Raw genomic sequence first — 27618 nt, forward strand, 5'->3', positions numbered from 1 at the left:
CAGATTAGTACGTGACAGCCATGCTAGTGAGCCCACCCCCGTCTCATCACTGCAAGGTGCCTGGAGGGTGGGGGGGTTCGCTCTACGGCCATCATGTACGCGCCTGTGCAGCGTGCGCGTCCACGCCATCATTCACACGACGTACACGCGGTGGGTCGGCGAGTGTGCGCGTGGGTGTGCGTGTGTGTGTGTGTGTGTGACCTCCGTCCATTCATTCCTACCTGCCGACTGTTTGGTTGGCGAGCTGTCTCATTCGGTTGAACTGCTTCTTCATCTTGTCGTCTTCTTCTGCGCCACACGAGCGAGCTCCGCGGGTCTCATGGATGATGTCCGCCACCGTAACATCCACGCCGAGCGGCCGCTACTGCCTTCATGACGGCGGCGGCGACGACGACGACGACGACGACGAGGGCGGCGTTTGTCCGTCCGTAGGCCGCCTCGCTCGCTCGCTTCTCCCGAGGAGGTCGCGGTGGTGCTCGTCGACCGAATTTGCGCGTCCGTGGTCGGCCACTGACAGCTCTCTCACTCGCTCTCTCGCTCTTTCTCTTTCGCACTCGCTCGCTCTCTGTGTCTCGACGCTACCTCCCCGGTGCATCATGGGAAGTGTAGTCTATCAAACACGCGAACGTTCATTTGAGCCTAGTTGCATTATCATTCAAAATGTCGAACAAAAGCCGCGTTTTCTTTACTTAACACATATAAAACACCTTAAAGAAAACTTCTTATATTTATATTTTTTCCATGAAATTGTCTTTTTCCATTCCCAATCCCAACAGTCTGTTTTACTCATTTCCCACCAGACTGTTTCCAGTACGTTCATTGTGGACGTTAATTATTATTAATATTATTATTTGTTAATCCAATCAAATTTCAGCCTCGATGTGCTTCCATTTCAATCTGCCCATGCAGGACCTTCACGAAAAGTGTGGCTGGCCCGTGTAATTTGAATTAATTCTTCAACCAATTAGATAATTTTTTTGGCCGCACAGGTCCAGTGCTGGCCCTCGACAACGGCGGCATTTTTACTCCTCTGGTAAGGGAAGGGCTCAGGTGGTAGAGTGGGTTTCTCCCAAACCGAAGGTTGTTAGTTCGATCCTGAGCCCCTGTGACCATCCATGTCGAAGAGCCCACTGCAAATTGGTCAATTTATCTGATTTTGCGATTTATATGCATCCATTCTCCTTACCGCTTATCCTGAATCCTAACCCATCTGATTTCGGGCGAAAGGCGGACTACACCCTGAACTGGTCGCCAGCCAGTCGCAGGGCATGCGATTTAAATGTTTGAATAAAATGAACTTTTTTTTTGTTGTGTTCTGTAAACCTCTGATAACGTAGCCCTTAAATTCCAGATACAAATATGGTCATTTAGAGCATTTATTTGCTGAAAATGAAAAATGGTCACACACAAAATATATATATACATATATATTATTTTTATTTTTTTTGTGTGTGTTTTGCATATATATTTTTTTTTTGCTTGGTCTTTTTTTCCAGAGCTGTATGTGCCTTGGCCAAATAATGGTTGGGAAACAATGCTCTAAAGGCACAATTAAAAAGTACTGCATTATAAAAAAGACTACAGTACAGTACAGTACCTGTAAATAAAAGGTGTGTTGTGGTGCAACTACACGGCAGCATCTTTTGGGGCGCTAATGAGTCAAAGGTCCGCTTCTGACTATCAAAGGGGGGCGACGACGAAGACGAAGAAGAAGCGAAACCCAACAAGTGAACTTGTTGAATGACAACCAAAGTAAAAACTTTTCACCTTTTCAACGCTGACGTTTTGTTTTTTTTTCCCCCCAGCTCGTTGACAAGTCGACACACTTTGGCGCACCAATCTGCTCGGTTAGGAGCCGACGACAATGCGGGACCGAACTAAAGAATTGGGGAACGTAAGTGTGAGGGGTATAGTACCCAACTGGAGCGTAGTAACGTTTAGCTTTAGCACGCTAACCTCCCCTTTTTTTTTTGCACCTAACCGAGTCTTCTCTCGACTTCCAACTCGGGTCGGGACCGAATCCAAATGCGTTGAAAATGGCCGTAACTAGACAATTTGACACTTTGTTTGGTTCTTCTCACGCTCGCTTGTGGCGTTGTTTTAATCGGCGGACTTCCGCTGGAGGATGTGCGAAGGGGGTCGGCCAGGGGTTTCCCCCAACCTTGTTCAGACAAGACGGGCCGCATAGTTGACAGGAGGAAAAGCCAAACACAAATGTCACAAAAAGTGGATACACTGCTTGAATATGTACCGTCTGCTATCTTGTCGGACAGCATTAATTATGCCTGTCACTATATATTGCTGGCATAGATAGGTGACCAAATATACATAATTTCATAAATCATTTCCAGAACAGTTAGCCCTGTAAAGCCTTAACCATTAAGTAGTTGACATACAATTCTAGTTCTTTGAAACTTGAGCTGTTATTCCTTCGGAACAAAACAAAAATCATCTTTTCGAATAGAAGTTTCCATATGTGGTGGTGCCTTGACTTACAAGTTTATTTCGTTCCGTGACCGGGCTTGTTACTCAAACCACTAGCATCTCAAATCAACTTTTCCCCTTCAAATGAATGTAAATGCCATTCATGCGTCCCAAGCCCCACCAAAAGCAGCACCATTTATTTGTTACAAAAACAAATCACACTGTATTCTAAACTGTTTTTTTAATGTTTAATTTTTTTTTTAATTTCTACATGCGTAGAAAGGATATGCTTCAGACGATGATGATGAGGGCGAATCTCTGATGAAACCTGGAGGCTCTTCAGCCAAGGAGGAGAAGGACAATGAGAGCTTCTTTAGAAAGGTGAAGATGACTTTTGATGAGTTCGTCAGTGTCTTAAGTCTGCGAGGCTTCGCTCGTGGGCTGCAAAATAATGAAAAGTCTGCGGCAATTGGGTCTGGTTGACAATTTTGGTAAAAGTGTGGCTCGTGTGGTCTGTAAAGGTGCAAGAAATCCACGAGGGCCTTTACAGTCTGAAGAGAATGGTTTGCGACCTTGAGAACAAGCAGAAAAGGGTTCTGGGCGTGGCGCTGCCTGAGGAGGGTGAGATGTGCTTGTTGTGTGTTTTTGTGCAATGTGTCTAATGTACACTCCACGTGACAAATTGTGATGTTGTCATCTCTGCAGGCATGAAGAAAGAGCTGCAGATGCTACGAGATGAAATCAAGATGCTGGCCGGTCAAATCCATAGGAAACTCAAGAGTAAATGTCACACTTGAAGTGAACTCCGTAATAGCACTGGTTTTATTTGTCAGGATGTTTAAAAAAAAAAAAAAAAAAAAAAAAAATTACTTAAATGACTCAGTTACTGTATTTCACATGAAGGTTGAATAAAAATTGTATCTACGTTACGGGAAAAGACTTTCAATGCCTGTTTGGTATAAGTAGAAATTAAGCAAAGAGCACAACTTTTGAATCATGTCATTATTAGTTTTTCCATGAGCCAAAGGAAAAAAGGATGAAATTCAGAAATGAATTTTTTTTTTTTCCCACGTCGTATCACCCGGCCCTACAATTTTTTTTTTTGTTTAATTGACTGCTTGTCAATGCAGGTATCGAACCCAAGAAGGGAGACGACGATGGCAAATATGTGTCCGTCAACGTTCGCATGCAGCGCACTCAGGTGGAGCAGTGTGTTGTTTTTAAGAATCTTTTTTTTTTCCCCTCCTCCCCCAAGTGCTCCTTGACCTGGGCGCTCCTCCCTTTCCATATTTTTCTGCACCCACAGCACGCCGTCTTGTCCAGAGAGTTTGTGGAGCTGATGAGCCACTGCAACACCATCCAGGCACAGTACAGAGACCGCAATGTGGAGCGGATACAGAGGCAACTCAAGATCAGTGAGACCCACGCATTGGGCCAACTCTCTGGTGGTATCAGTTGTGGAAACGATGGAGAAACAACATTATTGCATCTCTTGTCTCGTTAGCTGGCACCAAAGTGACAGACGAGGAGCTGGATTCAATGCTGGAGAGCGGCCAGACAGACGTTTTCACGCAAAATGTGAGTACAAGAGGACAATGCAGAATTTCATTTGCAGTTATGTCATGTTCTGTATGGCTACATAGGGTGGGCCAGTAGGTATGCACTTTTTAGTTCAACGTAAAAAAAAAAAACTGGAAGTCAAGAACAAAGTGTGTGCCATAGCCATATTGGACAGGTGCCGAAGGCAGAAAATGTTTGAGACGTAAGGTAGCATGAATAAAAGGCAGGTTAATGCAATGAAGCCAAGGATGTAATGATGCTTTAATAAAAAAGTGGGTCTGCGGGAAGGAAGGCAGAAGGTCAGGTAAGAAAAGGAAAACAATGGTCAGAAGGAAGAAAGTCAGGAAAGTAGGTTGAAGCGAAGGAAGCATGTAAGGGTACGCAAACCATCGTTCCGTCCCGTCTTTGAATCCTTAACCCAAAGTGTGAACTTCTCGGTCAGATCCTGAATGACGCCAAGGCCACCAAACAAGCGCTGAACGAGATCGAGTCGCGGCACGACGAGATCCTCAAGCTGGAACGGAGCATCAGAGATCTTCATGACATGTTCCAGTACCTCGCCATGGAGGTGGAGGCTCAGGTACGACCAATAGGGGCATGACCCATATACCTGTACGTAAACACACCTTTTCAGTAATGTCCACAAGAGTGCATCAGAAGTGTCTGAGAGCGTTTCAGTGCAACATTTTGTCCTGCAGGGGGAGACGGTGGACCAGATCGAGCACAACATCAAGCAGTCGTCAAACTACGTGGAAAGAGCCAAAGAGAACACGGAGAAAGCAGTCACGTATCAGCAGAAAGCACGCAAGGTAACATTTTTAAGGACTGTCTAGTTGAGGCGAACAATAGATTTATTTGTTTCCCCCGCTGACACACTACACTCATCTAAGCCACTGAATTTTTTCTTTTGCTCACACACTAACACTGTCGGGCTTTTGCTCTCACATGACTGATTTTCTTTTGTTTCACGCAGAAAAAGATCTGGATTGCAATCTGCTTGGCTGTGGTCATCCTCATCCTCGCAATCTCACTGGCCGCCACTTTCTCCTGACGCAGACGGCTGCCTGTAGCGCTAGCTCTGGGTCAGTTAGGAATGTGCCCATCGCCTCACCTTTGCCTCGCTAACATTTAGTCGGCCTTCCCGGTGCCGCTCGTTCCTGTAAAAACGTCCCATCCATCAAGAGCAGGACTGTTACAGCAGTGCGCTCTCCCCCCAGACTGGAGCCTGACTGGTGCTGATCGATCAGTACTCAGGAACACTTTTGGTTTTATAGGACAAATTTTATAACTAATTGTACATAATGTATGGTGCTGTTCACGTAAACTTTACATTTTAAAGCAAACTTGCCTTGGTGTAAATACAGATGTTTGAACTCCCACCGACCCTCCCGGACCAGTTTTTGTATTTATCATTTGAACTCGGAACATGAGAGATGCTAAGGGCACATTAAATTCTTAAATATATCACCATGCACTGAAACTGTCCAAACTTCCTCCTCCTCCGCTTACAGTCGCTGTGGGTATCTGCAATGCAATGACTTGAAAGTTTCATTTGGACAAACAAGTATTGACTCGTATTACTGTGGCTTTGGTCTTAAAATAAAATGCTGCCATCTTTTATGTGGATTTGTATCATTCAAAGATAAGTAGTTTGACACTACACAGCTTAAAGCGGTGGTGGGCAGGATGAAGTGTCCTTAATATTTGTTGCCTTTATTTATTTTTTTACTTAAAATTTAAATGTTTTTGTCAATTAAATTTTTCTTGTAAACAAAATAAATTGCTATTAAATTGATTTACACTTAAGATTTCTGAATCCATCTCTTAATTGGTTAATTTATTGGAAATTTTAAAAAAGTTAATTTTACTTCATGCAACATTTAAAATCAAATTGGTTATTGACAATTTGAAAATGAGTATGCCTTGTAAATTATTACATTTTTTTTCCTTTACCTGCTTCTCAGATTTGAAAATCAAGTTTGCCTCCCACTACTCCTTTTTATTTTGAACATGCAGTACAGAATGTAAGACTTGGGGAAGGGTACAATTTAAATATCCCATATGGTGTTTCAGAGCTGTGTAATACTGCTAGTCTGGAAAATAAACTTAAGATCCTATCTCTTCATTACCCAAGATAAATAAAAAAAAAAGAGAAGTCATTTTTGGTCTTTTTATTTAATAGTAATTGTCTTAATTGTTCAAGTAAAACAATATGGAATTATTACAAGGGATTGAAGGAATGCAACAAAGAGACAAACCAAAGAAAAAGACCATCACCAGGACCGGATGAACCTCCCATCCTCAATCCCGCACCCGAAAGTAAATTAATTGCTGGTCACCCTTTATGGACCACTCCATTCAATATTATGTCCCTGTTTATATTTTACAGAACAAAGACGTGACAAGTAAAACAATTTGGTAGCACAAATTCAGAGAATGAGTTCCTTGATCATTCCAGCAGTCTTTTTTTTTTGGGGGGGGGGGGGGGGGGGTGCTTTTCTTCACAAGAGAGAAACTCAACACTCCAGAATCAAGTGCTTCACAAGGCAAGCTCGGGTCCGAACCCTTTCACAAGGCCTAAGAGGCACTGACGCACTAGAAACACTACAGTAACTTTGCCTCGGGGCCACTCGAACCACATCACATCTTTGCTGTGACGAGATGAACCGATGATGGAAGAAAGAAAAATAAGTGAGATGTGCAAATAAGAACTGAGAGAAAACAAAGAAGCTCCAGCTAGCAGCGATCTCTGCGAAACTCCTCTTCAGTCCTGAAATGATGACAGTACACCACGTCCACGCTTCACCTGCGCCCGGCCGCCAAGCCTGCTCTCACGTGGATCTCTTCTACCCAGTCTGGACCCCTGAGCAACCCCCCAGCCAGCTTCGTGTTTAAAGGAGGGGGAGGGGGCCCAAGACGCCAGGAGGTCCGTGGGCTTGTGCGGTAACCCCGAAGGTCCGGACGCGCTCTGTGACGACACCTCACGCTCAAGGGCTCTGGCGCTCATGTCTTGTTGTGACGTTGCTGGTTCGCTGAGGACCGTGTGCTGGCCGCCGGAGACCGGGCCTGGACAGCTGCCGCTGCCGCCACACTCCTCAGTATGCGGTCTGGCGTGCCCTCCTCGCCCGAGGCGCCCGCCGCCTCTTGTGTCAGCTTCTGAGACTTGCGGCCACCCTTTCGCGGGTTCTGCTGGTTCTTGCCACACCGTTCGGTGCTGCGGTCACGGTCGCTGCCCGAGGAGGCGGTGCGAGAGCTGTTCCTCTTCCGGTCCGTGTTCTGGGAGCTGACACTGTAGGCCCGCCGGCTGCTGTCGCTGCTGCTACGACTCCGGCTACAGTGTGGGCGCCCGGTGTCCGCCCCCGCGCTGCCATTGTCAGCCCTGCCGTCTGACTGCCCACCGTCCGGCTGTCTGCCATCCACCTCGCCTTTGCTGCTGCAGGTGCTCCGGCCCCGCACCACTTCCCCGTCACACTCCTTTGCCTTTGCCACCTTCTGACTCCCAGCCTCCTTTTCCTCAGCTTTGGGCCTCTTGTATTCAGCCTCCAGCGGCGGCACAAGGGACCCCGGGCACTGCCTGGTGGAGCGAGACACTGGGCGACTCCCCTGATTGGGCGTTAAAGGTTTGCAGTCACTTTTATTTTTGGTAACAGAATTGATCCGAAGAGAAGCTGGGACACTTTTAGATTTTTGGTTCTTTTGGTCAGGAGACGCAGACGCAGGATTCCCGCCGGCTTTAGTAGCAGGGTCCTTGCGGGGGGTGTGACCAGGGGTGTCAACCCTTCCTTTCATAGCGAGAAGTTTGGCAGCTGCATTGAGTGCTGAACACCGCTTACCCAGGACTTCGGGCTCTGGGGGCTGTAGGGCCATGCGGGTAGCAGGAGGTTTCTTGTCTCGAGAAGACCCTGCCGATCTCCTGGTGATTCTCACAGACGACGAGTCGCTGCCAGAGTCACCCCCCGTGGATGTGTTGGCATTACTGTTGCTGTCAGAGCTCAGGGCAGGCTTCCTTCCCCGACGTTTGCTGCTCAGTTCCTGGTCTTTGTCTTGGTTCTGGTCCCGGTCTTGCAGCTGGCGAGTCAAGCGGCGCTCCTTCCCCCTCTCGTCGTTGTCCGAGTCACAGGAGGACGAGGAAGACCCGGAAGCAGCTCTCCTTTGAGACGAAGTTTCCAGGTCCCTCTGGCTTCCGTCCACTTCGGGTTTGTCCCCCGGCACAGCGTCTGAGGTCACGTCCACTCGCTGCCTCTTGGTAGGATGTCTGTTCTCGTACGTCCTTTTGTGGTGAGCGTGACGAGTGAGGGTGGACGTGGAGCAGCCGGATGAGGGGGACGACGAGCGAGCAGACTCTTGGCTGCTCTGACGACTGAGAGATCTTTTCTGGATCAGAGTTTTTATCTCCTCACTGGGTTGCTTGACTTCGCTCTCAAGAGCGGAGACACTTTTGCCCTCCTCTGCCACTCTGTCTTCTTTCTCGACGGATTCGGCCTTTCTTTGTTTGACGTCCAGCTGCGTGTCCTCTTCAGCCTGAACACCATCCACTTCCATCTGGGTGGTCTGGTCCAGATTCCTTTCAGACAAGGGCGGGTTTGACTCTGTACTAGAAGGGGTCTTTATGGACTCTTTGGAAGAGGCAACAGCAGCACATGAGGTGACTGCAGACATTTGAGGAGCAAGTGTTGTCGTCATTGATGTGGTTGGTACTTGTGTGTGGGCCATGCTCATTGGTACTTGGGTGGTTGTGATGCTACTTGTGGTAGACAATGGAGTGACTAGTTCAGAGTCTCTCTTGTCGGGTGAAGCAGTAGAAGTGTGTTCATCGGAGAAGGCGGTGAATGTTGAGGTTGTGACTGTGTCGCTGAGTGTTGCATCTGTGGTGGTGGTTGCTGCTAATTGGGGAGGGAAGGTGGGAGAAGGTGTTAGTGAGATTGTGTTCGCAAGTGGCTCGGTTTTTGGCGGCTTCACAGCCGGAGGTGCTTCAAGTACACAGGCCGTGACGGTCAGTGTCGACATTCGTTCGCTGGTATTTGAACGCTCGGACACATGCTCGGTTGGGTCTGGGTCCGTTTCTTTAGAACGAGCTTCCACTGGGCTTGATGATGTGGCTGTATCGTGGGTGGAGGTTTCTGTAGTGTTGGCTGGCGGAGTATTAACAGCAGGAAGTACAGCGGGCGCCTCTGTGATCTCCATGGCTGATGGGATGGCAGTGTCCGGGTCTGATGTTGGTAATGCTTCCATTGGTGGCGGTGATGGCAGGTAAGAAGCTAGTGTGGCACCAGTGGTGGTTTTGGCAGAGTCCGGTTGTGTTGATGGCTCAGATGGAGTGTCAGAAGGTCCAGAAAACTCTGGTACTGGAGGTGACGAGACGGGGCTGGTAGGGGGTGATAGACTTGTGGTACGTTCAGGGATCAGGACAGCGGAAACCTGGTTTGGTGTTGCCGACATAGTGTCTTGGTCAGAGGATGGGGTGGAGACGACCTGAGTTTCTGGTGCGGCATCAGCTTGGACTGTTGAAGTTAAAACTGAGGAGGGCATTTCATTAGAGTTTGTTGTCGGTAATGCGGACTCTACAGTGTTTGAGTCTGTTTCTTCAGTTTTGGTAGACACAAAGTCCTGATCAGTGTTCTCTGACTTTGGTAGCTCTTCACTCACATCAAGATTGGATTCACTGCATACATCTGCAGCAAGGGTCACTTTTTTAGATTTGTGTCCATCAAAAACAAAATCTGGGGTAGTCACAGAGTCTTTACGGGGACGACCCCGCTTACGTTTCGGGGAGAGGCTTCCATCCTCACACGGTGAGACGGGTTGCGTTGGAGGAGGAGACACAGTGTTGTTGAGATCAGGCAACTTGGAGGGACACTTAGGGGGCCGGCCTCTCTTTCTTTTCATGGGGGTCTCAAGGGTATTGACGTTGGCCTCGGTAGAAGCAAGAGCGGTTTCTTTGCCCAAGGGAGAGTCTATTTTCTTGTGCGGGTTCCTTCCTCGACCCACATGCAGCTGCTCTCCAAGCTGAGCCGCCATGCGAGATTCCGTTTCCAGCCTACGGCGGACGGGAAGGTTCCTCAACACGGGCATGTCCGGAGACAGATGGGGAGGGGAATATGGAGGATAAGCTCTGACGGGCTGAAGGTGCACGGGTGGACTCTGTGTGTAGTCTTGGTCTTGAGAAGATTTGGTCAAAGTGTCTTTAGAGCTGCTGTCAGTGACCAAAGAATCTTTCAAAAAGTCTTTATTTGGGTCCTCACTTGAGTTCTCCTCTACTGGCGCCTCCTCTAAAGAAGCTCCAGCTCCACTTCCTCGCCACCTCCTCTTCCTCGGCTCTTTCTCCTCAACCACAGTGACGAGCCGACCTGGAAGCTTCCGAAGGACTTTAGCTGATGGCGAATCATCCACGAGACCCTTCAGGACTTCCCCGTCAGCGGACTGGCGCTTGCGAGGTGAGCGACAACTGGTGGAGGGTGGAGACATGGCGTTTTGGTCTTTAGCCTCATCATCTCTTGATTCATGGTCCACCAGACAGATGGATTCTAGCGAGGACTCGGACATCCCGCTGTCCTCTTTGCCTCGCTTGGGGGTCTTGCTCTCAGTCTCAGCCACACTGTGTTGCTTTCCTCCAGGGGACAACGTTGACGGTGAGGAAGGTACTGGACTGCCCTGAGGCTTGATTATGACAGCCTGCTGGTCTCTGGCAGGAGAGGACGAGGTTTTGGAACATTTGGGGGGATCCTGCAGCTTGGTTATTAGAGTGTCTGTGCGAGATGGGGTACTAGAGTCCTTGGCTGCGCCACGTCCTCTCAGACCAGCACGGGCTCTTTCAGGCACTTCCCTATGCGTTGCAGGCTCGGTTTCAGGCGAGGCCCCACGCAGACGACCACTAGTCCTTGTCGAGGTGACAACCTTCACCTTGTCTTTGTCCTTGGGCTTGCGTCCACGTCGTGCGGGAGCTGGCTGAGAAGGCTCCACAGAGGCTTGAGTTGACAAAACCTCATCTTCATCAGAGGACGCGTGCAGCCTGAGGCCCCCCTCCTTTGCCTGGTCTAGACCCTTTCTGGCAGCCTCCACTTGTTCCTAAACACACGGAAAAAAATAAAATAAAATAAAAATCACATGTAGACACTCTCATTCAAGGTTGTCAAACTCAAGGTCTGAGGCCACTTTTAAGTAGTCCACTATGGGATATACAGTTAGTCTTCTTGTTACTTGACTTACATATTTCTTGCTAAATAGATGTTACTTTTTTAGTAGAAAAACAGTACCAAAATTGCAATTTTAATTAAATACAGTGGATCTCTGTTATTCACGGGGGATAGCAGCCGCAAATAGCGAAAATCCGCAGATAATTGATGCCCATTATAACTGCATTGAAGAAGTGTTTTTTTAAAACCCCTAAAATTAGTTAATAAGCGAAGATAAACTGCCACTAAGCGTTTTCGGGGTGCCCCCCCCCCAAAAAAAAAAGAAAAAAAATTGAAAAAGGAAAAAAAATACAGTAATTTTTTTTTCTAAATATCAGCAGATGGGTGATCCGAGGGTGCCGAACCGCGATTATGCGGGGGTTCACTGTTATAATTTAAATATTTCCTTGCTACTATTTTCCATTACTTCTGATTTCAAATGAATGTTTTTATTAAAAAATATATAGGTATATAAGAGCTAAATGCAGGGGCACGTATGTATATTTAAAAACATGTTGAGGCGATTAAACAATTATATAGTTTTCAGACAGTCCTTGGAGGGAACCATGTGGCCTGTGACAAAAATAAGGTTGACACCCGTACTCTAGTTAAATGTCCTTTTGATGGGGTCCTATAGTTCTGCACACACATTACTTACCTCAGCTTGTTTCAGTTCTTCTTTGCAGACGTCTTCTAAGGAGGCTTCGAGGAAGTTCATGGCATAGCGCTCTATAGGAGTGAGCTGGGACATGAAAGAGGATAATGTGGTGTTTAAGCTGTGTAAGATGGGTGACCCTTTCATATTAAATGCCAATTAAACATACAGTAACTACCACATGTACCTCCAAATGCCATAAGAATAAAAAAGTAGTCTACTTGCTACAAAAAACAATGTTACAAATTCATATTTGTTTTATTTTTAAGAAAAAAGTTTTGATGCTATGAAAAAAATCGGCATTTTTCAACAAAAACTGATATGAGAATTAAATTGTATTTGTCTGCGATTGGCTGGCGACCAGTTCAAGGTGGACCCCGCCTCTCGCTCAGAGTCAGCTGGGATAGGCTCCAGCATGCACTCGACCCAAGTGAGGATAAGCAGTACAGAAAAATGGATGGATGGAAGTTGGATTTCTCCACCCCAAAAAGTTATGTTATGAGAATAAAATATGAAAATCACTGGTGTAAGTCAATGGAAGGCAGCAGGACTGAACCAAACTAATGTTGCATGACAAATTACCTGTTCCACCAGAGCAGCTATTTCCTGCTCCGCCTTGGAGAGCTCCTCCACCTCTTCCTGTTCGCCTGCATCGTCCAGTGGAATGTTCTCGTTGAACTCTGCCAGCTCTGCCACCTGCTCGGCTTTGGCTTGCGAGGCGGCCACGATGTCCTCCTCGTCCTCTGCGCGACAGAGTGCCTGCAAGTTGAACGGAACCTCTTAGTAAGGCGTCAAGTCAGTCAACAAAAACAAGTGAACTGCCGGCTCATGTGTCGATGATCTAACCCAGGAGTTCTTAACCTTATTGACCTTGGGGCCCAACAGTCCACAGTGGCTCAAAGCTTACTCAAATATTTACACCGTATTGGTTTAACTGTATTTACACCATATTGGTTTAACTGATGCAACTCTAGTTTAATTAGTATTCCATAATTAAATCTAAAGCACCTAAGAGTTTAACAAGCTAAAACATTGTCGAATAAATTCAATTTTACAATGAGCTTGCTATAATGAAATGTATCATATACTCAAAAAATATATAAACCCAACACTTTTTTTTGTTTTTGCTCCCATTTTTCATGAGCGGATCGCAAGGATCCAAGACTTTTTCTATGTACACTAGGCTTATTTCTCTCAGATTGTTCGCAAATCTGTCTAAATCTAAAATAAAATAAATTTATCCCCCTCACAGGTTCGACATACCAAGATGCTGATATGATATGCCACACCGGTGAGGTGGATGGAAAACAAAAGTGTTGCGTTTTATATTTTTGTTCAGTGTGTGTACTGTATATAATCCTCCACATACGAAAAGAGTGAAAACAGGCTAATAATTCATTAAACAAACCATACTGCTACAGGAACCAATTTAAATTCTCAAGTCAGGCTTATTGATACAAAAATAACTAATGATTAAATTTGACCACTCAATATAACTGATGAGAAAAAAAATAGAGATTTAATTAAAAAAAAACATTGTTTCAAATTAAATAAACTGTAAAGATTGAAAGAAGTGAAAATAAAAATATAGTCTTATCTTCTGCAAATTTAGCAATCTTCAATTTTGCCATTTCCGCACCTGTAGCCCATTTTCTTTGATTTTACCTCACCTTACTTCCACATCCACCAGCTTCCACAAGCATTTAATGCCTAGTTTCTAAATGCTGTGCAGGCTTTGGTGCTTCATTGGATAGCATTAGCCCACACTCCAAACAATGGGCTCTTGTCTCTGCCTCTTTTCCCCCCAATCACACAGCTGTAAATACAATCAGGATTATAACTTTGGCAGAGTGTTTTGTCTTTTGGGAGGGTTTTGCCTAAAACAGACGCCGGGCTGCTGTTTGGATACATCTGATGTAGCAGCTCTACCTTCGCAGTAAATTAACAATTTCCACTGCCATCAACGTGGCAGTTCTATGGTTAAGAATCACTTATCTGACCTGCTCGAGAATGGTGGTGCTCTGCTTGTTGCCGGCTTCCTCGTCCACGGCGTGAGGCATGGACACTTCAACGGCCGGCTCCCTCTTCTCGCCATCGTTGACGTCAAACAGCTCACGGATAGTTTGCTGAGGAACAACAGAGGCAACTTTTAGAAGTTATTCAGAGATAATCGTCAGTTATGTGGACCGGAACACGTACCTCCTTGAAGAAGGCAGTGGTGAAGTTTCCTCCTTCGATGGCCATATCTCCCAGCATCCTTTTCTGGTTGGCTTTCTTCAGTATGTTCTCCTCTACAGTGCGTTCACTGATTAGCCTGAAGACAACCACAAAGTCATCATCATCATCCACCTGATCTGTGTGGCTTGTCCTCATTTGGGTCACAGGTGAGCTGAACCGATCCCAGTTGATTTTGGGCAAGAGGCGAGCTACACCCTGGACTGGTCGCCAGCCGGTCACAGGGCACAGACAACAACCATTCACACTCGCACCTATGGAAAATTTAGAGCAGTGATTCCCCACCACTGTGTAGCTTCAGATGTGCCGTAGGAAATTATTAGTTTCAATGAATTTGTCTGAAAAGTATTATTTCTTTACTATAAATTTCTTTGTTTAATTTGCCTATGCTAGTGATGTAAATTTTGACGCCATCATTATTTAGCTACACATTAATCCCACGCTATATCACAGTTCACCTATCATGATCCCGATTTTCCTGTTATATGTATTTTTTCCCCCTGAAATACGTTCACAATGCGTTTATAAAGTGTCTTTAAATAAGTTTCAATGTGACTGCAGTGTGTGGGAGGGATATTTTATGGCTTTAAATGATAAATCCAATGTTTTTTTATTTTAATTCCATTAGCACCTATTTTCTATACATTTTATACTTGCAATATTTGAGTGTTCAAATATGTTTACAAATTGTGTGAAAATGTGTGCTTTAATACATTCAAATGTGTTTCAAAGTGTGAAGGGTAATTTAGGGCTTACATTTTCTCTATATTGCAGATTTTCCACACAGGTATGTAACACCCAGGATAAAAACAAGATTACACAGTATGTACAGTACTTTTTGTAAAATTTGTATTTGGTCATGCAGCGCGAGATTTTTCTAATGTGAAATGTCTTTCAGCTCTCGGCTCAAAGGTTGGGTAACACAGATTTAAAATCTTCAGTGAAGCTAACGTTCATGATTTTGCTATGTGGGAGGAAGCTGCAGTACCTGAAGAAAACCCACATAAGCACATGGAGAACATGCAAACTCCACACAGGTAGGCCATACACAATATTTGAGCTTTGCCATTCTACAAGGGCAACAGCTGGTGTACCTGTAGATGTGGACGTCTCTGGTCTGCCCGATGCGGTGGCACCGGTCCTGGGCCTGAGCGTCCATGGTGGGGTTCCAGTCGCTGTCGTAGAACACGACCGTATCGGCACCCGTCAGGTTTACTCCCACTCCTCCGCTGCGAGTTGACAAAATGAAGCAGAATATTCGGCGATCGGCGTTGAAGCGCTCCATCAAAGCCTGAAAGAGAACGAAAACGTCAGACCTCACGTCCAGAAACAGACATTAAGTCACAAGTTCTCAAGTCTTAACCAAGTTTCAAACAAGTCCGAAGTTTCTATGGCAAAAAAATAAGCAAGGGAACAGTTATTTAAAAAAAAAAAAAAAAAGACTCGTCAAACCCGTAGTTCAAGAGTCTGTTCTGAAGTCTGAATCCAGTCTAGTCGTGTGACTGAAGTCCCCCCCACCTGACATTTTCCAGCACCTACCTGTCTCTGCTCCACCCGGGTGCTGCCGTCCAGGCGCAGGTAGATGTGTCCATGATAATTGAGGAACTGCTCCAAGACGTCCAACATGCGTGTCATCTGCGTGAAGATTAGCACTCTGTGGCCACCCGTCTTAAGGTTTCGTAACAGCAGGTGGAGGGTCTGCAGCTTCCCTGGAGGAAGACGTGAAAGTACACAGTTAGGAAATTGGTAGTGCCAGTGAAAAGCTGGATTTATGTTGGAAGTGCACCACCTTGTTGTAGACGTGGATAATATGGCCTTAACATAAGCGCTCAGATATTTTTCACGCCAATCAGATTGTAATAAAATTTTCTCTTAAAGAAATATTAAATGACAATAACATTTTGTAAAAACAAAGTTATTTGTTTTTTTCCCTTCTCTAATGTATTTGACAGATTTCTGCTGATATCAAACAAGCTTTGAAACATCCATCCATTTTCTTCCGCTTATCCGAGGTCGGGTCGCGGGGGCAGTAGCTTTAGCAGGGAAGCCCAGACTTCCCTCTCCCCAGGCACTTCCTCCACCTCTTCCGTGGGGATCCCAAGGCGTTCCCAGGCAAGCCGAGAGATGTAATCTCTCCAGCGTGTCCTGGGGCGTCCTCCCGGGGGGATATGCCCAGAAACCCTCACCAGGAAGGCATCCTAAACAGATGCTTGAGCAGCAGCTCTACTCTGAGCTCCTCCCGGATGAACCAGCTTCCTCAGTCCATTTCTAAGGGAGAGCCCGGACACCCTGCAGAGGAAACTCATTTCAGCCGCTTGTATCCGGGATCTTGTTCTTTCGGTCACGACCCACAGCTCGTGACCATAGGTGAGGGTAGGAACGTAGATCGACCGGTAAATCAAGAGTTTCGCCTTTCGGCTTAGCTCCTTCTTCACCACAACGGACCGATACAAAGTCTGCATTATTGCAGACGCTGCACCGATCCGCCTGTCGATCTCCCGTTCCATTCTTCCCTCACTCGTGAACAAGACCCCAAGATACTTGAACTCCTCCACTTGGGGCAGGATCTCATCCCCGACCTGGAGAGGGCACGCTACCCTTTTCTGACCGAGGACCATGGTCTCAGATTTGGAGGTGCTTATTCTCATCCCAGCCGCTTCACACTGCGAACCGCTCTAGTGAGAGTTGGAGATCATGGACTGATGAAGCCAACAGAACCACATCATCTGCAAAAAGCAGAGATGCAATACTGAATCCACCAAACCGGACCCCCTCTACGCCTCAGCTGCGCCTTGAAATTCTGTCCATAAAAGTTATGAACAGAATCGGTAAGAAAGGGAAACCTTGGCGGAGTCCAACCCTCACCGGAAACGAGTATCAAGTTGGAACTTCTTAACCTCACACAGCAGCTCGGGCTCCTTCCCTGCCAGAGAGGTGACATTCCACATCCATAGAGCCAGTTTGTGTAGCCGGGGATCGGATCGTCAAGGTCCCCTTGCCTTCGGCCACCGCCCAGCTCGCACTGCACCCGACCCCTATGGCCCCTCCCATAGGTGGTGAGCCCATGGGAAGGGGGACCCACGTTACCCTTTGGGGCTGTGCCCGGCCAGGCCCAATGGGTGCAGGCCCGGCCACCAGGCGCTCACCTTCGAGCCCCACCTCCAGGCCTGGCTCCAGAGGGGGCCCCCGATGATCTGCGTCCGGGCAAGGGAAACCTAAATCCATTAATTTTATTCGTCATAGGGTTTTTTGGAGGCGTGCTTTGTCTGGTCCCTCACCTAGGACCTGTATGCCATGGCTAACCCTACCAGGGGCGTGAAGCCCCAGACAACTTAGCTCCTAGGATCATTGGGACACACAAACTCCTCCACTACGATAAGGTGGCTGCTCAAGGAGGGGAGCTTTGAAACAGTTTAAAAACAAATAATAATAAATTTTTAAAAAATAGTCCTGACTCCAACGCAAATTGATCGATTAATAGCCCAGGGCTACCTTATTAATAAAAATGCTACTCCTAACATGACTGATACACTACTCACAAAAAGTTAGGGAAATTGCGTTTGTGGGTGAAATTTCAGAATCAACCTAAAATGCATTAGCACCACTACAGATGAACTAAATTTCACATTCTCTAAACTTTTGAAAACAGAAACTGTTTGACATGTGCATTCAAAAGTTTAGAGAAGGTCAAATTAAGTTCGCCTGTAAAGGTTATAGTAGATTTTTGGTTCATCCTGAAATGTCACCTAAAATCAACAATATACCTAACCTTGTCTGAGTAGTGTGTTTCCATCCATCCATTTTCTGAGCCGCTTATCCTCACAAGGGTCACGGGAGTGCTGGAGCCTATCACAGCTATCATCGGGCAGGAGGTCCAACAATGCAAAATTCATCCGAGCCGATCCGGTTCCTTACCACAATCATACTGGATGAGCCTCAGATCTGGGAACTGTGTCCTCATGTTGCACTGAATACGGTGGAAGCTGCGAGTGAGCGGCGCAACGTGGGCCGACAGCGCCGCGGAGAACACCGCCTCTTTGAGGCTCAGAGAGGGAGGAGGATGGCAGCAGTGCATGGTGATGCGCGCAGCCTCCACTGGCGGGATGGCAAACGTAAACCTGACAATAAAGAGCACATTTTCTACTTTTCTATCGAAGCCATGATTATGAAACAAGTTTTCTGAGCTACGAGCCGTCGCATGGTTGGTTGCGGTTCGGAGAAGCTGTCGCTCGAGTTTAGTGGAAATAAGTTGAAAGACGATTCACAGTGACAAACAATCATCGGAACTTACCGGTCCACGATGTCGGACAGCAACATCAACCTCTCCTCAATGCTGTGGATGGCGTCTCCCACATAGTGACTGTGACACCACATGTCGTGCTTGTGTTGCCACTGTGACACCAAACAGCTGCCGTGGCCCGAACGCCCCCACTCGGCCTTGGTGGGGCGCAGGGCAGCAGGCGAGGGCCGTGGCCCGGGGAGAAATGTCAGGAAGTCCAGAACCTCTTTGCCAAACAGGGGCTTTGCGGCACAGTGGCGATCGTTGACCCTGAAAATGAAGTCCAGTTTGCTGTCACGCTGCTTCCTGAGGGCCTCGGCCAGCGATGGCTAACAGGTGTGAGAGAGAGGAATAAAAATGAAGAGTCAGGAAGGGATGTAGATGACCCTTTGAAGGCTTTGTCCACATGTTCACAACTATTTCAACATTACTTCTCCATTAGCACTCAATGATTAATCTACATCAGGGATTCTCAAACTTTTTGGGGGGGGAGACACGTTTCAAAAAGCTCCCCTCATATGCTTAATGCCAAATATATTTTAGAGAAAAAATTTTTTTACTGTTGAGAACACTCTTTCGTATGAGGACAAAAAGCCATACCACTGTAAATTTGTCATATTGGTGTGGACATCCGTTTAAATTTTCCTGAACTTACAATGTAAAATGGAGAACGAGGAAGTGGTCGAGGTCTTCTCCTGGGTGGAGGGTGGGCTTTTGGAGCAGCACTGGGTTTTGCCTTTATGGCAGCTGGAGTATGACTGGTGCTGGCGGTCGCTGCGGTAATAGTGGTGGCAGTGGTGGTTGTAGTGCTGGTGCCGTCATGGGCCGCCGACTTGGATGGAGTACAAGATGTTGTCGCCTCTGCTGGAGCTAAAGAGGGAGAAAGCATTGATGTCATTACCATGACTAGAGACACTCAGAAATAATAAAAAAAAAAAATCAGGAGTGGGACAGTAAGGCGGGAAAGAGGAATGAAGCTCAGCTGCCAGGTGGGAGTACGTCTGAAGCTTCAAGTTCCAAGTTATTGTAGCAAAAACCAAGCAAGTCAGGTCTGTACTTGTTGGTTAACTGTACTAACGCATTCACAAATCCAGTTTTCATTGGTGCCAAACCAGTCTCTGTATGGTCTATTACTTTGTCTTCTCAATTAAACACGTAACCGTCATAAAGCTTAGTTAATGTTAATGTTATCAGTGAGCTAAACTGTGACATTAACATGGCTTACCTGTCTTCTTTCTAGTGATGGATGAAGTTAAGAGTACTTCTTGTGTCTCTGATCTTTAAGTGGCAAACCTCACAAGTGGTCACTCTTTTTCTTTCACTTTATCAAAAGCATTAATTGTTGAATCCGGATGTAATGTTCAAAGATCATTCCATGATACTTGCTTCATGAGGTGGCCTCTGTATTCTGTATCACACCGTACAAGTGGGTTTCTAGGTTTGTGTGCACTACACAAAAAAATAAAATCTTTCAAAAAAATTACAAATGCCGCAGATTCTTGAAAATGCAGATTTTCAAATCAAAACACACAAGACTTGGCAAGTCATGTAGTTCAAGTCAAGTGTCATGAGTACCAAGTCAAAGTCAAGTCGAGTCTTTCATAAGCTTTAGCCAAGCAAGTCTTAAATTTGGCGACATAAGTCCGAAATCAAGTCAAGTCGTGACTTGAATCCCCCACCTCTGTTCTGACCCACTTCTGCTCATGCACATTGAGGGACAAAAACAAGTTCTCTCACCCGGCTGCTCTGTACAAGGCGGAGGAGGCTGCACTATTTTGAGGATGGGAACTGGGGGCTGAGCTTGGTTGGGGGTGGAGCTGGGAGTTCTAGGGGGGGCTAGAGTGTAGTGGGCAGTGGCAGGACCGGGGGTGCGCTGGGCAACCTGCTGCGTGGCCGCGTTTCGGACAGGGGTTGCGTTTGGGTGGGGGTGCGAGGAAACCACGCGAGGGGATGGGGCCACGGCCAGGGTGGGCACAGGGCCCCCCTCCTTGCCTGCTGCCTGACGCACGACGATCTTCACCACCCCGGAGCTGCTCACGCCAGAGGAGGACGGCACTGAGGAGAAATGATATTAAATATTTACTATCTGCAGGTGTCACTTTGCACTAAAACAATGGTTCTCAAACAGGGGCCCATGAGCTGTTGAGCTTGGGGGTCGGCAAAATTTGAAATAAATTCTGTCGTATACCCATATATGGGGACCGGTGCGCCAATAAAACAAACATACTGAACCAATTACTTCTCCCGACCTTAACTTTGGCCCAATTGCTCAGTAACGCAACATCACATAAATTTGACATAACTACAGGAATTATTACAGTAATTTTGTCAAATTTCTTCGATAACAAAAGGTATATTTTTCCAAGAATAAAGTCCTATTATTTTAAGAGAATAAAGGGGTCTTTTTTAGAATAAAAGGCATGATATTACAGGAACAAAGTTTTACTCCTGAAATTGATTTGTTAAAATATGACTTTTGCCCCGTTAAACATGTCATAATTAGGGATGCACTGATACCACTTTTTTCTCCAGTGGACTTCATCATCAATGTTGCAAAGCATAATTTGTCAGCTTTAGTGTTGTCAACCGTGTTTACCTTTAAGTATATCCACACGGCTGACATGCCTCCTACTCCACCTGCCCGGAAGGTAGACTAAACTCTCATAAGATTACACCTCTTTTTCTATCATCTATCATCATCTATCATCGTTTGGCATTTGAGTGGGGTCCTTGGCAAAACGTCTCCCCTGTATGGAGTCCCTGGACACAAAAAGTTTGAGAAACTCTACACTAAACAAACGAAACAAGGCTGACACCTTGAGACGAAGCAATGGGAGGCAGTCGCTGGGCAAGGGGGACGGCAGCCGGCCTCTGGACCTGGACCTGGGTGGAATGGCTGATAAGGTGATGCTGCCCTCCGGTGGACAAGAGGTGCATCACATTGCCTGCAGCGGGCAAAATCGGTCATTTTCAATTAGCAATTGTCAACTCGCAGGTCAGGAACCGAAAGCAGGTCGTAGACAGTAAAAACGAAAGGGGGTGTTCAGTTTATAATCGCCATACAACGTTTTGAGGCTATGAATGGCATGCCAGAACGAGTTTGTGCAGTGGCGTAAGAATATGTGATCACGCATCACGACAAGGCAAGCTCAGTTACTGCCGTACTGTTTTCTAATTCGATTGTATTATATTTATGCCCTTGGGAGTGTTTTTCAAACAAATATTTACTGTACTTTTGACTTAACTACTGTGTTAGGTTAGTGGTAGACTAGAGGATGTTTGACCTCTATGTACTGTAAAATATTTTAGATCTTACCTCTTATTTGGAAAAAAAATATTGACAGGCATGGCTCAGAAACATCATTATTTAGGGTGTAACAGTACATATATTCGTATCCTCTATGCCTCTGCGCCATACAGTGTTCCCACACTGAACTAATTAGGTAAGAGACAGGAAGTGTGAGTGCTTTGTGCTCTAGCTACACGGCTATACTCTGCTAACAAACAGTGCAGCTTACCTTCTAGCTGCAGAGTCATGGCTAGCGACATACATTTGCCAAACTCATTTGAATATGAGCATAGATCGATAGAAAACTAGTACAGTGCAAACACAACCTCCAGGGGCATTTAAACAGACTAGCAAATGCCATTGGTGTTTTGTTTTGAAATAATTCAATTCAGACTGTTAAAACTGTTACAGCTATACTCGTCTGCATTCTTCAGTACCTAAAAAGACAAACTATTGATGTTGCACTTCTTAAAAAGAAGAGATCAGTGCCATAATACAAGTAAAATTTTGTGGCCATATTTTGTGCAATTATGATATCAAATTTGACTATATTCATTTTGGACATGCCGTTCTCATGCTCTTATGGTGTTTTGAAAGCAGTTTTGAACATGTAAGCATGTGTAGTTATGTTTATAAATTTAATATGTTTTCAAAAGCTATTTGTGAACAATAAAACTTATTTATTGTTAACATCTATGAAAGTGGGTCACAACAATAGGAAAATACAGGTCCCAGGGTGACCACAGTTGAGAACCATATGACATAAAAAATAATCAGCAAAAACATTAAGATATTAACACCATTAAAAAAAAAAAAAAAAACATACCTTGTACGGGGCGCGAGGGTGGCCCCTGATGCATGGACGCTCCAGAGAGGGTCAACTTGTTACCCTGCAGCTGGAAGGTGACTGGTTTACTGCCCTGACACGACGAGACCGGACGCCCTGCCATGGAGGCGAGCTGAGCTATGCTCACCACCTCACCAGCTTGGTACAGACAAAAGAAAATAACATTTAAACATTTAAACACGAGTTGTCAAATTTGTTTTCTTAATGGGAAACACTGGTTGCCCTCAGTGGGCCTGTTTTAATGGTGAAACCACAAGTGAGTACAACTCTAACAATATTTTATTGTATCTTTTCATTGCTCAAGAAATGACACTCTGCTACAATGTAGTAAGTGTACAGCTTGTATAACAGTGTTAACTTGACTTCAAACTACAACACACAATGACATGGAGGGCTGGATCTTGCCTGCGGGCCTCAACTTTGACGCCTGTGATTTAAATATCATTGTGCTATTTTTTCATGGCAAAATGAGCATGAATAAAAGTGAAGTGCTTACAGGGCAGCCTGGCTTGCATGTCTGGACTGAGCAGAACTCTTTGGGGCATGATGCTGCCGGGGTTGGGAGTCGGGTGAGCGGGAACGCTGGTGGTGCACGGAGCAGGGGGAGGGCGCACCGTCAGTACCTGCTTGGGAGCGCTGGATCTCACAGCCGTTTGAGCACCCGGAGACAAGTGGGGGCGGGGAGGGGCTGTGGTCATCACCGAACACGTCACTGTAATGGAGAAAAAAAAATGTAAACCAGAGATTTTAATTTCTGTAGAAATTCTGTGTAAATGCTGAAAAGCTGACACTGCACTGAAATACTGTAGAATTAATTAAAATGCTGAAATACAGTGATTCCTTAACTAATAAGCACATAGCTTAATTTACTGGTATGTAAAATCAACTGTCAACTGCATAAGTAGGACATCTGGGTCTGGTTGACATGCGTGGAAATCTTTGACAGACTAGTGTTCAAAGTTACCACAGGGGTCCCAGGTCCCAACACTTGAAACATTTAGTGATTAGAAGTACAAAATAAAAATTGATTATCGCAGACCTATAACAGTATCTTTTATTCTACATTGATAATACGACACCACTACAACTAGGTTACCCATCTACAATTGACCCAACTTGGATCAAAAGTTGTTCCCCCAACCACTGTCCACACCGGCCATTTGGCACTGATGAGCCGCCATTAGTGCGAGCCCCCACTAGCCGGCCTCGCGCCGGTGTTCGGGCGGACGGCTCCACCAGCCAGCGGTGCTACCTCCGACACTGCCGAGGAGGGCTTGCGCTTTAGCAAGACCAAGACGACCCAACCGACTCAACCACCCTTCGTTGGACACCGCTGCCGCAGTTTTGCTTTGTTTTTTATGAGGCGCAAAATGTAAATTTAGACTCAAATTTCGATGCAAATCCGCTTATTTCGAGCCTTGCACAATCAGCTGTAAAGAGAAAATGTGATGTCGTCTCATTCATAACACATACCTTGTTGAACCGCAGGTGCAGCCCGGGGTGCAAGTGTAGACATGGGTACAGACGGAGGCGTGGGTGCAGATGCAGGTGCCGACGCAGGTACAGGCGGAAGTGCCGCTGTGGCCTCTGGGCTTGGAGGTTTGGGCGTTTGAGCTGCAGGCGGCACCGAACAGGTGGGTTGGTTCATCAGCACCACCGAGTGGTTGTCACCTTTGGGAGGTGGGTGGAGCATCCTGAAACAAACAAACAATCAACGAGCTCATTAGGTCAGCAGCAGCAGCACCTTTCAAAAGACATTCCTTCATCAAGGTTGTTTTCTCGCTCAAATTGAGGACAAGGTTGTACAATTCTGATCATGCTGATTTCTACATTGAAATCTGTCAAATGAGCACATCTCATCAATAACATGAATGCTAACGTTTTGACTGCTTGTAATTATCTGCAACGATTAACCGGCACTCATCACCACCTTGGCTTGAGAAATATGTATTTCATGAGACACCACTGAAAAACTAAAAACACGAACAATTATGATTGTTTTTTTTTTGTGCAATATTAGACATGTTTCCGATACAGTGGCACTTCGAATACCACAGTTAAAAACCACACAATAGTGCAACGCCAGTCAGAGCTTTTAGAGCAAGAGAAATCAGGTGGAGGCTGCAGTCTCCATATTTTAGTATCCAGGAAAAACCACGCTTTGTTAGTCATGTGATTATGTACCTGTTGACCTTCATGCGGATCGCTCGGGGTCTTGGCAAGGGTTCGGGAGACTCCACAATCTCCTGGATGAGCTGGCAGCTGACTTTGTGGTTTGGTATAAAGACGTCCGCCTGGTAGCGAGTCACACGGCCCTCCAAACCAATGAGGTCAAACATAGAAAGGTCACAGCGCTGCAAATGAAAGAGGAGAGAGAAAAAAAATAAAGTCTCAACACTGCTGTAAAAATGCTATTGACATGTTTTTTGTGCGCTTATTCCCAATCACGATACTGCAGCACACTTGTGGTGTGTGAGGTGTGCTGTGGGGAAAATATCCAATTTCACTTTTTTCCCCACCTTTCCTTTTCACAAAAAATATTTACTACAAAACATTTTTTTTCATCTATGCCAGCGACATATAGTGAAAGGCAGAACAACTACTTTTCAAGTCGATGACAGAAGGTACAATTAACCTGTGTATCCCCACCTATTGCCACTCATAACAGAATAGCTTTGAGATCAAGTCAAAATGCACAAATTTCACACTAAGTAAGCACATTTTTGAGTAAATTGAGACGAGACCATAGGTCCCAGACCTCCCAAGAAGAGCACAAATCCGCGACAGAAAAAAAGTTTCGATTTCTATTAACAGAGCCATGACTAATCTAAATGAAGCTCCGCCCTTCATTTGAACATAGTTCCCTGGCACCAAGATGCCACAAGACAGCACGCCAAAGCAATACCTTTATATTAGACTGGGATTTAGCCTGAACACAAAAACAGGAAAACAGGTGAGTTTTTCAGAAAATCAGGGATAGCCCCCCACCCAAAAAAAAAATCTGTGATTCGCAGTTTTTGTTTGGTGGTGTGCCATGAAATTGTTCATGTAAATTATGTGCCTAGGCTAAATAAAGGCTGGGAAACACTAGTTTTGCCCACCTTCAGAGGAAGCACCTCCAGGGCGTCCAGCACCAGGGAAGCAGTACGGAAAACAATGGGCTTGGTGATGAAGGGGGACTGGATGGGTCGAGGGTCAAACAGGTTGGGGTGGTTGCACACTTTCCGGAGCTGCATTAGGATGTTAATGACGGACATGAAGTGCCCGCTGGCCAGGGTCTCCTTGGTCCTTAGAGCAAAGTGATGTTTGTCGGTGAGACTACACAGAGATGAACAGGTCTCAAAAAGTACTGTACTCACGAGGCCTGCGCCATGAAGTCGTCATAGAGAAAGCGCTGCCTCTTAGAGAGGCGACAGCGCACCACATGCTCGTACTTCTTTGGCATCTGCTTCTCCACGTCTGCCTTGATCCTCCTGAGCAGGAAGGGTCTGAGAACCTTGTGAAGCCTCTTGACCAGGCCCTCATTATACTCCTGGCTGCCCTCGATCATGCCCGTCAGCGGGTTGGAGAACCACTCCTTGAATTCGCGGTGGGACTGGAAGACGTGTGGCATCAGGAAGTGCATCAGAGACCACAGTTCCATCAGGCTGTTCTGCAAAGGAGTTCCTGTCAGCAGCAGACGTCGGTGGCTGCAATCCAGAAGATAAGCCCAACCTTTAGACTGATTAATTCAATGTAATTGTTTATTTCAAACTCAGGGTTAATAAAAGCGGCACAGTTAAAATTAGGAAATACAGCGTAAAATACCTCCTAAAGAAATATACAACTTTTGACAGCGTCTTATCAATAGGATGTAAAATAATGTGATGAAAAGGCCAAAAAATGCTTATGCTTTTCAGTAAACTCTCTCTAAGGGATAAGACCTCATAACATACAAACATCCTACAGGCACTACAAAAGCTTGGAAAGTGAAAACATTCTGTAAAACAATTGTTGTATAGTTCTCTAATTTTCCTCATATGTAGCTTGCTTAAAATATGACCGAAGAAGACAGTTGTGTGCAAAAAGCCTTAAATAATTGAACCTTCATGGATTCAAAACAGCATCTAAATTGAATTTCTGCCAGTCAACAACAAGATATTTGTACTCGGTGACAACTTCACAAAATCATCAAGATAAATTACAGGTTTGGCATAGGCGTCATTACAAAGTACTGTAGTTTTCTTCCTCTTATACTGAATATCATACTCAAACCCAACTGATTCACTACCTTGCCACCAACTTTATATCCGATACACAATTTTAAAAGTTGGTCTCACAATTGGTCAACATGGAGATTAATTAACAGTGGAGACAATATCCCTCCTTGTCTTACCCAATTGGACACCATGAACAGGGATAATACAATTGAACACCACATGACACCAATGTGCATTTGGACACACACATTCAGAAATCTCTAGTATTCGTGCACAGTCTGACAGCTGTAATTACCTGTTGAAGTTCAGCAGACTCTGCCAGCGTTGCGACTTGAAGTTCTTGATGTTCTGTGCTTCGTCGAGGATCAGGTAGCGCCAAGACTTGCGCCGGAAAGCCTGGTGATCCTGCAGCACCAGCTTATATGATGTGATGCAAACATGGAAAGCGTTGGGCTTGGTCCAACCCTGACGAGGAGAACAGAAGTGGTTAGCAGTCGCGGTGCCGGCTTGAATGGTGCCGTGTGTGACAGCCCTAGATATCATTCTCATAACATTACAACTTTTTTCCATAAGAAAATATTAATTTATCAAAAATTCAGACTTTTTTCCCCACATAAATTTCTATGGGATTTTGGGGTACACATGGTAGTTGTGTTAAATTGGCAACAGGATTATGAAGGGGGACCTTGGAAAAATGCCTCAACATAAACTTTACAAACCCCAGAAAAAGAATATTGATGACATTCAGCCAACTGTGACATTACCTGTCTCTTCAGCTTCCTCTCCTTTTGGCTGCCAAAGTAGGTGAGGATTTTAAAGCCGGGACACCAGCGCTTCAGCTCCATCTCCCAGTTTAACATCACACTGGTGGGGACGATGATAAGGTGTGGGCCCCAATTACCTGCACGCAACACATCAACCATGAGAAAACACTCAGAAGGATTCTCTAAAAATAATT

At 45.7% G+C, this 27618-nt stretch overlaps 3 protein-coding genes and 1 long non-coding RNA gene across 16 annotated transcripts in view; 1 reads left to right on the forward strand and 3 right to left on the reverse strand.

Moving 5' to 3' along the window:
* arhgap44b (Rho GTPase activating protein 44b) overlaps positions 1–677 on the reverse strand; it is a 39075-nt gene extending 38398 nt beyond the window's left edge. For 2 of the 7 annotated variants that reach the window (XM_061756180.1, XM_061756182.1), the window contains exon 1: positions 222–677. Coding sequence is in view for 6 of the 7 variants with exons in the window: in XM_061756182.1 (XP_061612166.1) it covers positions 222–274 (53 nt within the window). In the remaining variant the exon portion in view is untranslated. The remainder of the gene's footprint in view (positions 1–221) is intronic. The other 5 variants (XM_061756178.1, XM_061756181.1, XM_061756183.1 and 2 more) reach the window with 5 other exon arrangements.
* A 945-nt stretch (positions 678–1622) lies between these two features.
* Positions 1623–5604, forward strand: stx4 (syntaxin 4). 3 transcript variants are annotated; one of them, XM_061756190.1, is made up of 11 exons: positions 1639–1727; positions 1806–1894; positions 2704–2805; positions 2946–3045; positions 3130–3204; positions 3555–3625; positions 3731–3839; positions 3929–4002; positions 4427–4564; positions 4683–4793; positions 4958–5604. In XM_061756190.1, the coding sequence occupies exons 2-11, from the start codon at positions 1865–1867 to the stop codon at positions 5033–5035; spliced, it is 888 nt and encodes a 295-aa protein (XP_061612174.1). In that variant the 5' UTR covers positions 1639–1727; positions 1806–1864; the 3' UTR covers positions 5036–5604. The 3 variants fall into 3 exon arrangements, with proteins under 3 accessions (XP_061612173.1, XP_061612174.1, XP_061612175.1); XM_061756189.1 differs by having other exon boundaries at positions 1623–1894; XM_061756191.1 differs by lacking the exons at positions 1639–1727; positions 1806–1894; positions 2704–2805; positions 3555–3625 and having other exon boundaries at positions 2941–3045; positions 3680–3839.
* Positions 5605–6140: 536 nt separating this feature from the next.
* The window catches only part of srcap (Snf2-related CREBBP activator protein), a 38151-nt gene continuing 16673 nt past the window's right edge, over positions 6141–27618 (reverse strand). For 2 of the 5 annotated variants that reach the window (XM_061756174.1, XM_061756173.1), the window contains 20 exons: positions 27425–27561; positions 26956–27125; positions 25821–26150; positions 25563–25749; positions 24646–24815; positions 23935–24155; positions 22958–23173; positions 22441–22599; positions 21142–21270; positions 20063–20380; positions 18981–19195; positions 18338–18654; positions 17962–18164; positions 15586–15755; positions 15141–15337; positions 14011–14125; positions 13812–13937; positions 12394–12570; positions 11815–11898; positions 6141–11049 (listed from right to left, as the gene is read on the reverse strand). In XM_061756174.1, coding sequence (XP_061612158.1) covers positions 6988–11049; positions 11815–11898; positions 12394–12570; positions 13812–13937; positions 14011–14125; positions 15141–15337; positions 15586–15755; positions 17962–18164; positions 18338–18654; positions 18981–19195; positions 20063–20380; positions 21142–21270; positions 22441–22599; positions 22958–23173; positions 23935–24155; positions 24646–24815; positions 25563–25749; positions 25821–26150; positions 26956–27125; positions 27425–27561 — 7703 coding nt within the window. In that variant the 3' untranslated portion in view covers positions 6141–6987. The remainder of the gene's footprint in view (positions 11050–11814; positions 11899–12393; positions 12571–13811; positions 13938–14010; positions 14126–15140; positions 15338–15585; positions 15756–17961; positions 18165–18337; positions 18655–18980; positions 19196–20062; positions 20381–21141; positions 21271–22440; positions 22600–22957; positions 23174–23934; positions 24156–24645; positions 24816–25562; positions 25750–25820; positions 26151–26955; positions 27126–27424; positions 27562–27618) is intronic. The other 3 variants (XM_061756176.1, XM_061756177.1, XM_061756175.1) reach the window with 3 other exon arrangements.
* On the reverse strand, positions 15762–17955 carry LOC133469300 (uncharacterized). The gene is made up of 3 exons (XR_009785666.1): positions 16912–17955; positions 16626–16772; positions 15762–16335 (listed from the first exon to the last, which is right to left on the reverse strand). It is a non-coding gene; the product is annotated as an uncharacterized LOC133469300 (long non-coding RNA).

This window comes from Phyllopteryx taeniolatus, chromosome 19 (assembly GCF_024500385.1).
Source record: "Phyllopteryx taeniolatus isolate TA_2022b chromosome 19, UOR_Ptae_1.2, whole genome shotgun sequence".
Classification (NCBI taxonomy): Eukaryota; Metazoa; Chordata; class Actinopteri; order Syngnathiformes; family Syngnathidae; genus Phyllopteryx; species Phyllopteryx taeniolatus.

Bases quoted from the DNA above. Each gene is read 5' to 3' on its own strand.
- stx4 (XM_061756189.1), top strand. From the start codon at position 1,865: ATGCGGGACCGAACTAAAGAATTGGGGAAC. The intron at 3,626-3,730 runs GTGGAGCAGTGT...CTGCACCCACAG, and splicing joins TTCGCATGCAGCGCACTCAG to CACGCCGTCTTGTCCAGAGA. The intron at 3,840-3,928 runs GTGAGACCCACG...TTGTCTCGTTAG, and splicing joins ACAGAGGCAACTCAAGATCA to CTGGCACCAAAGTGACAGAC.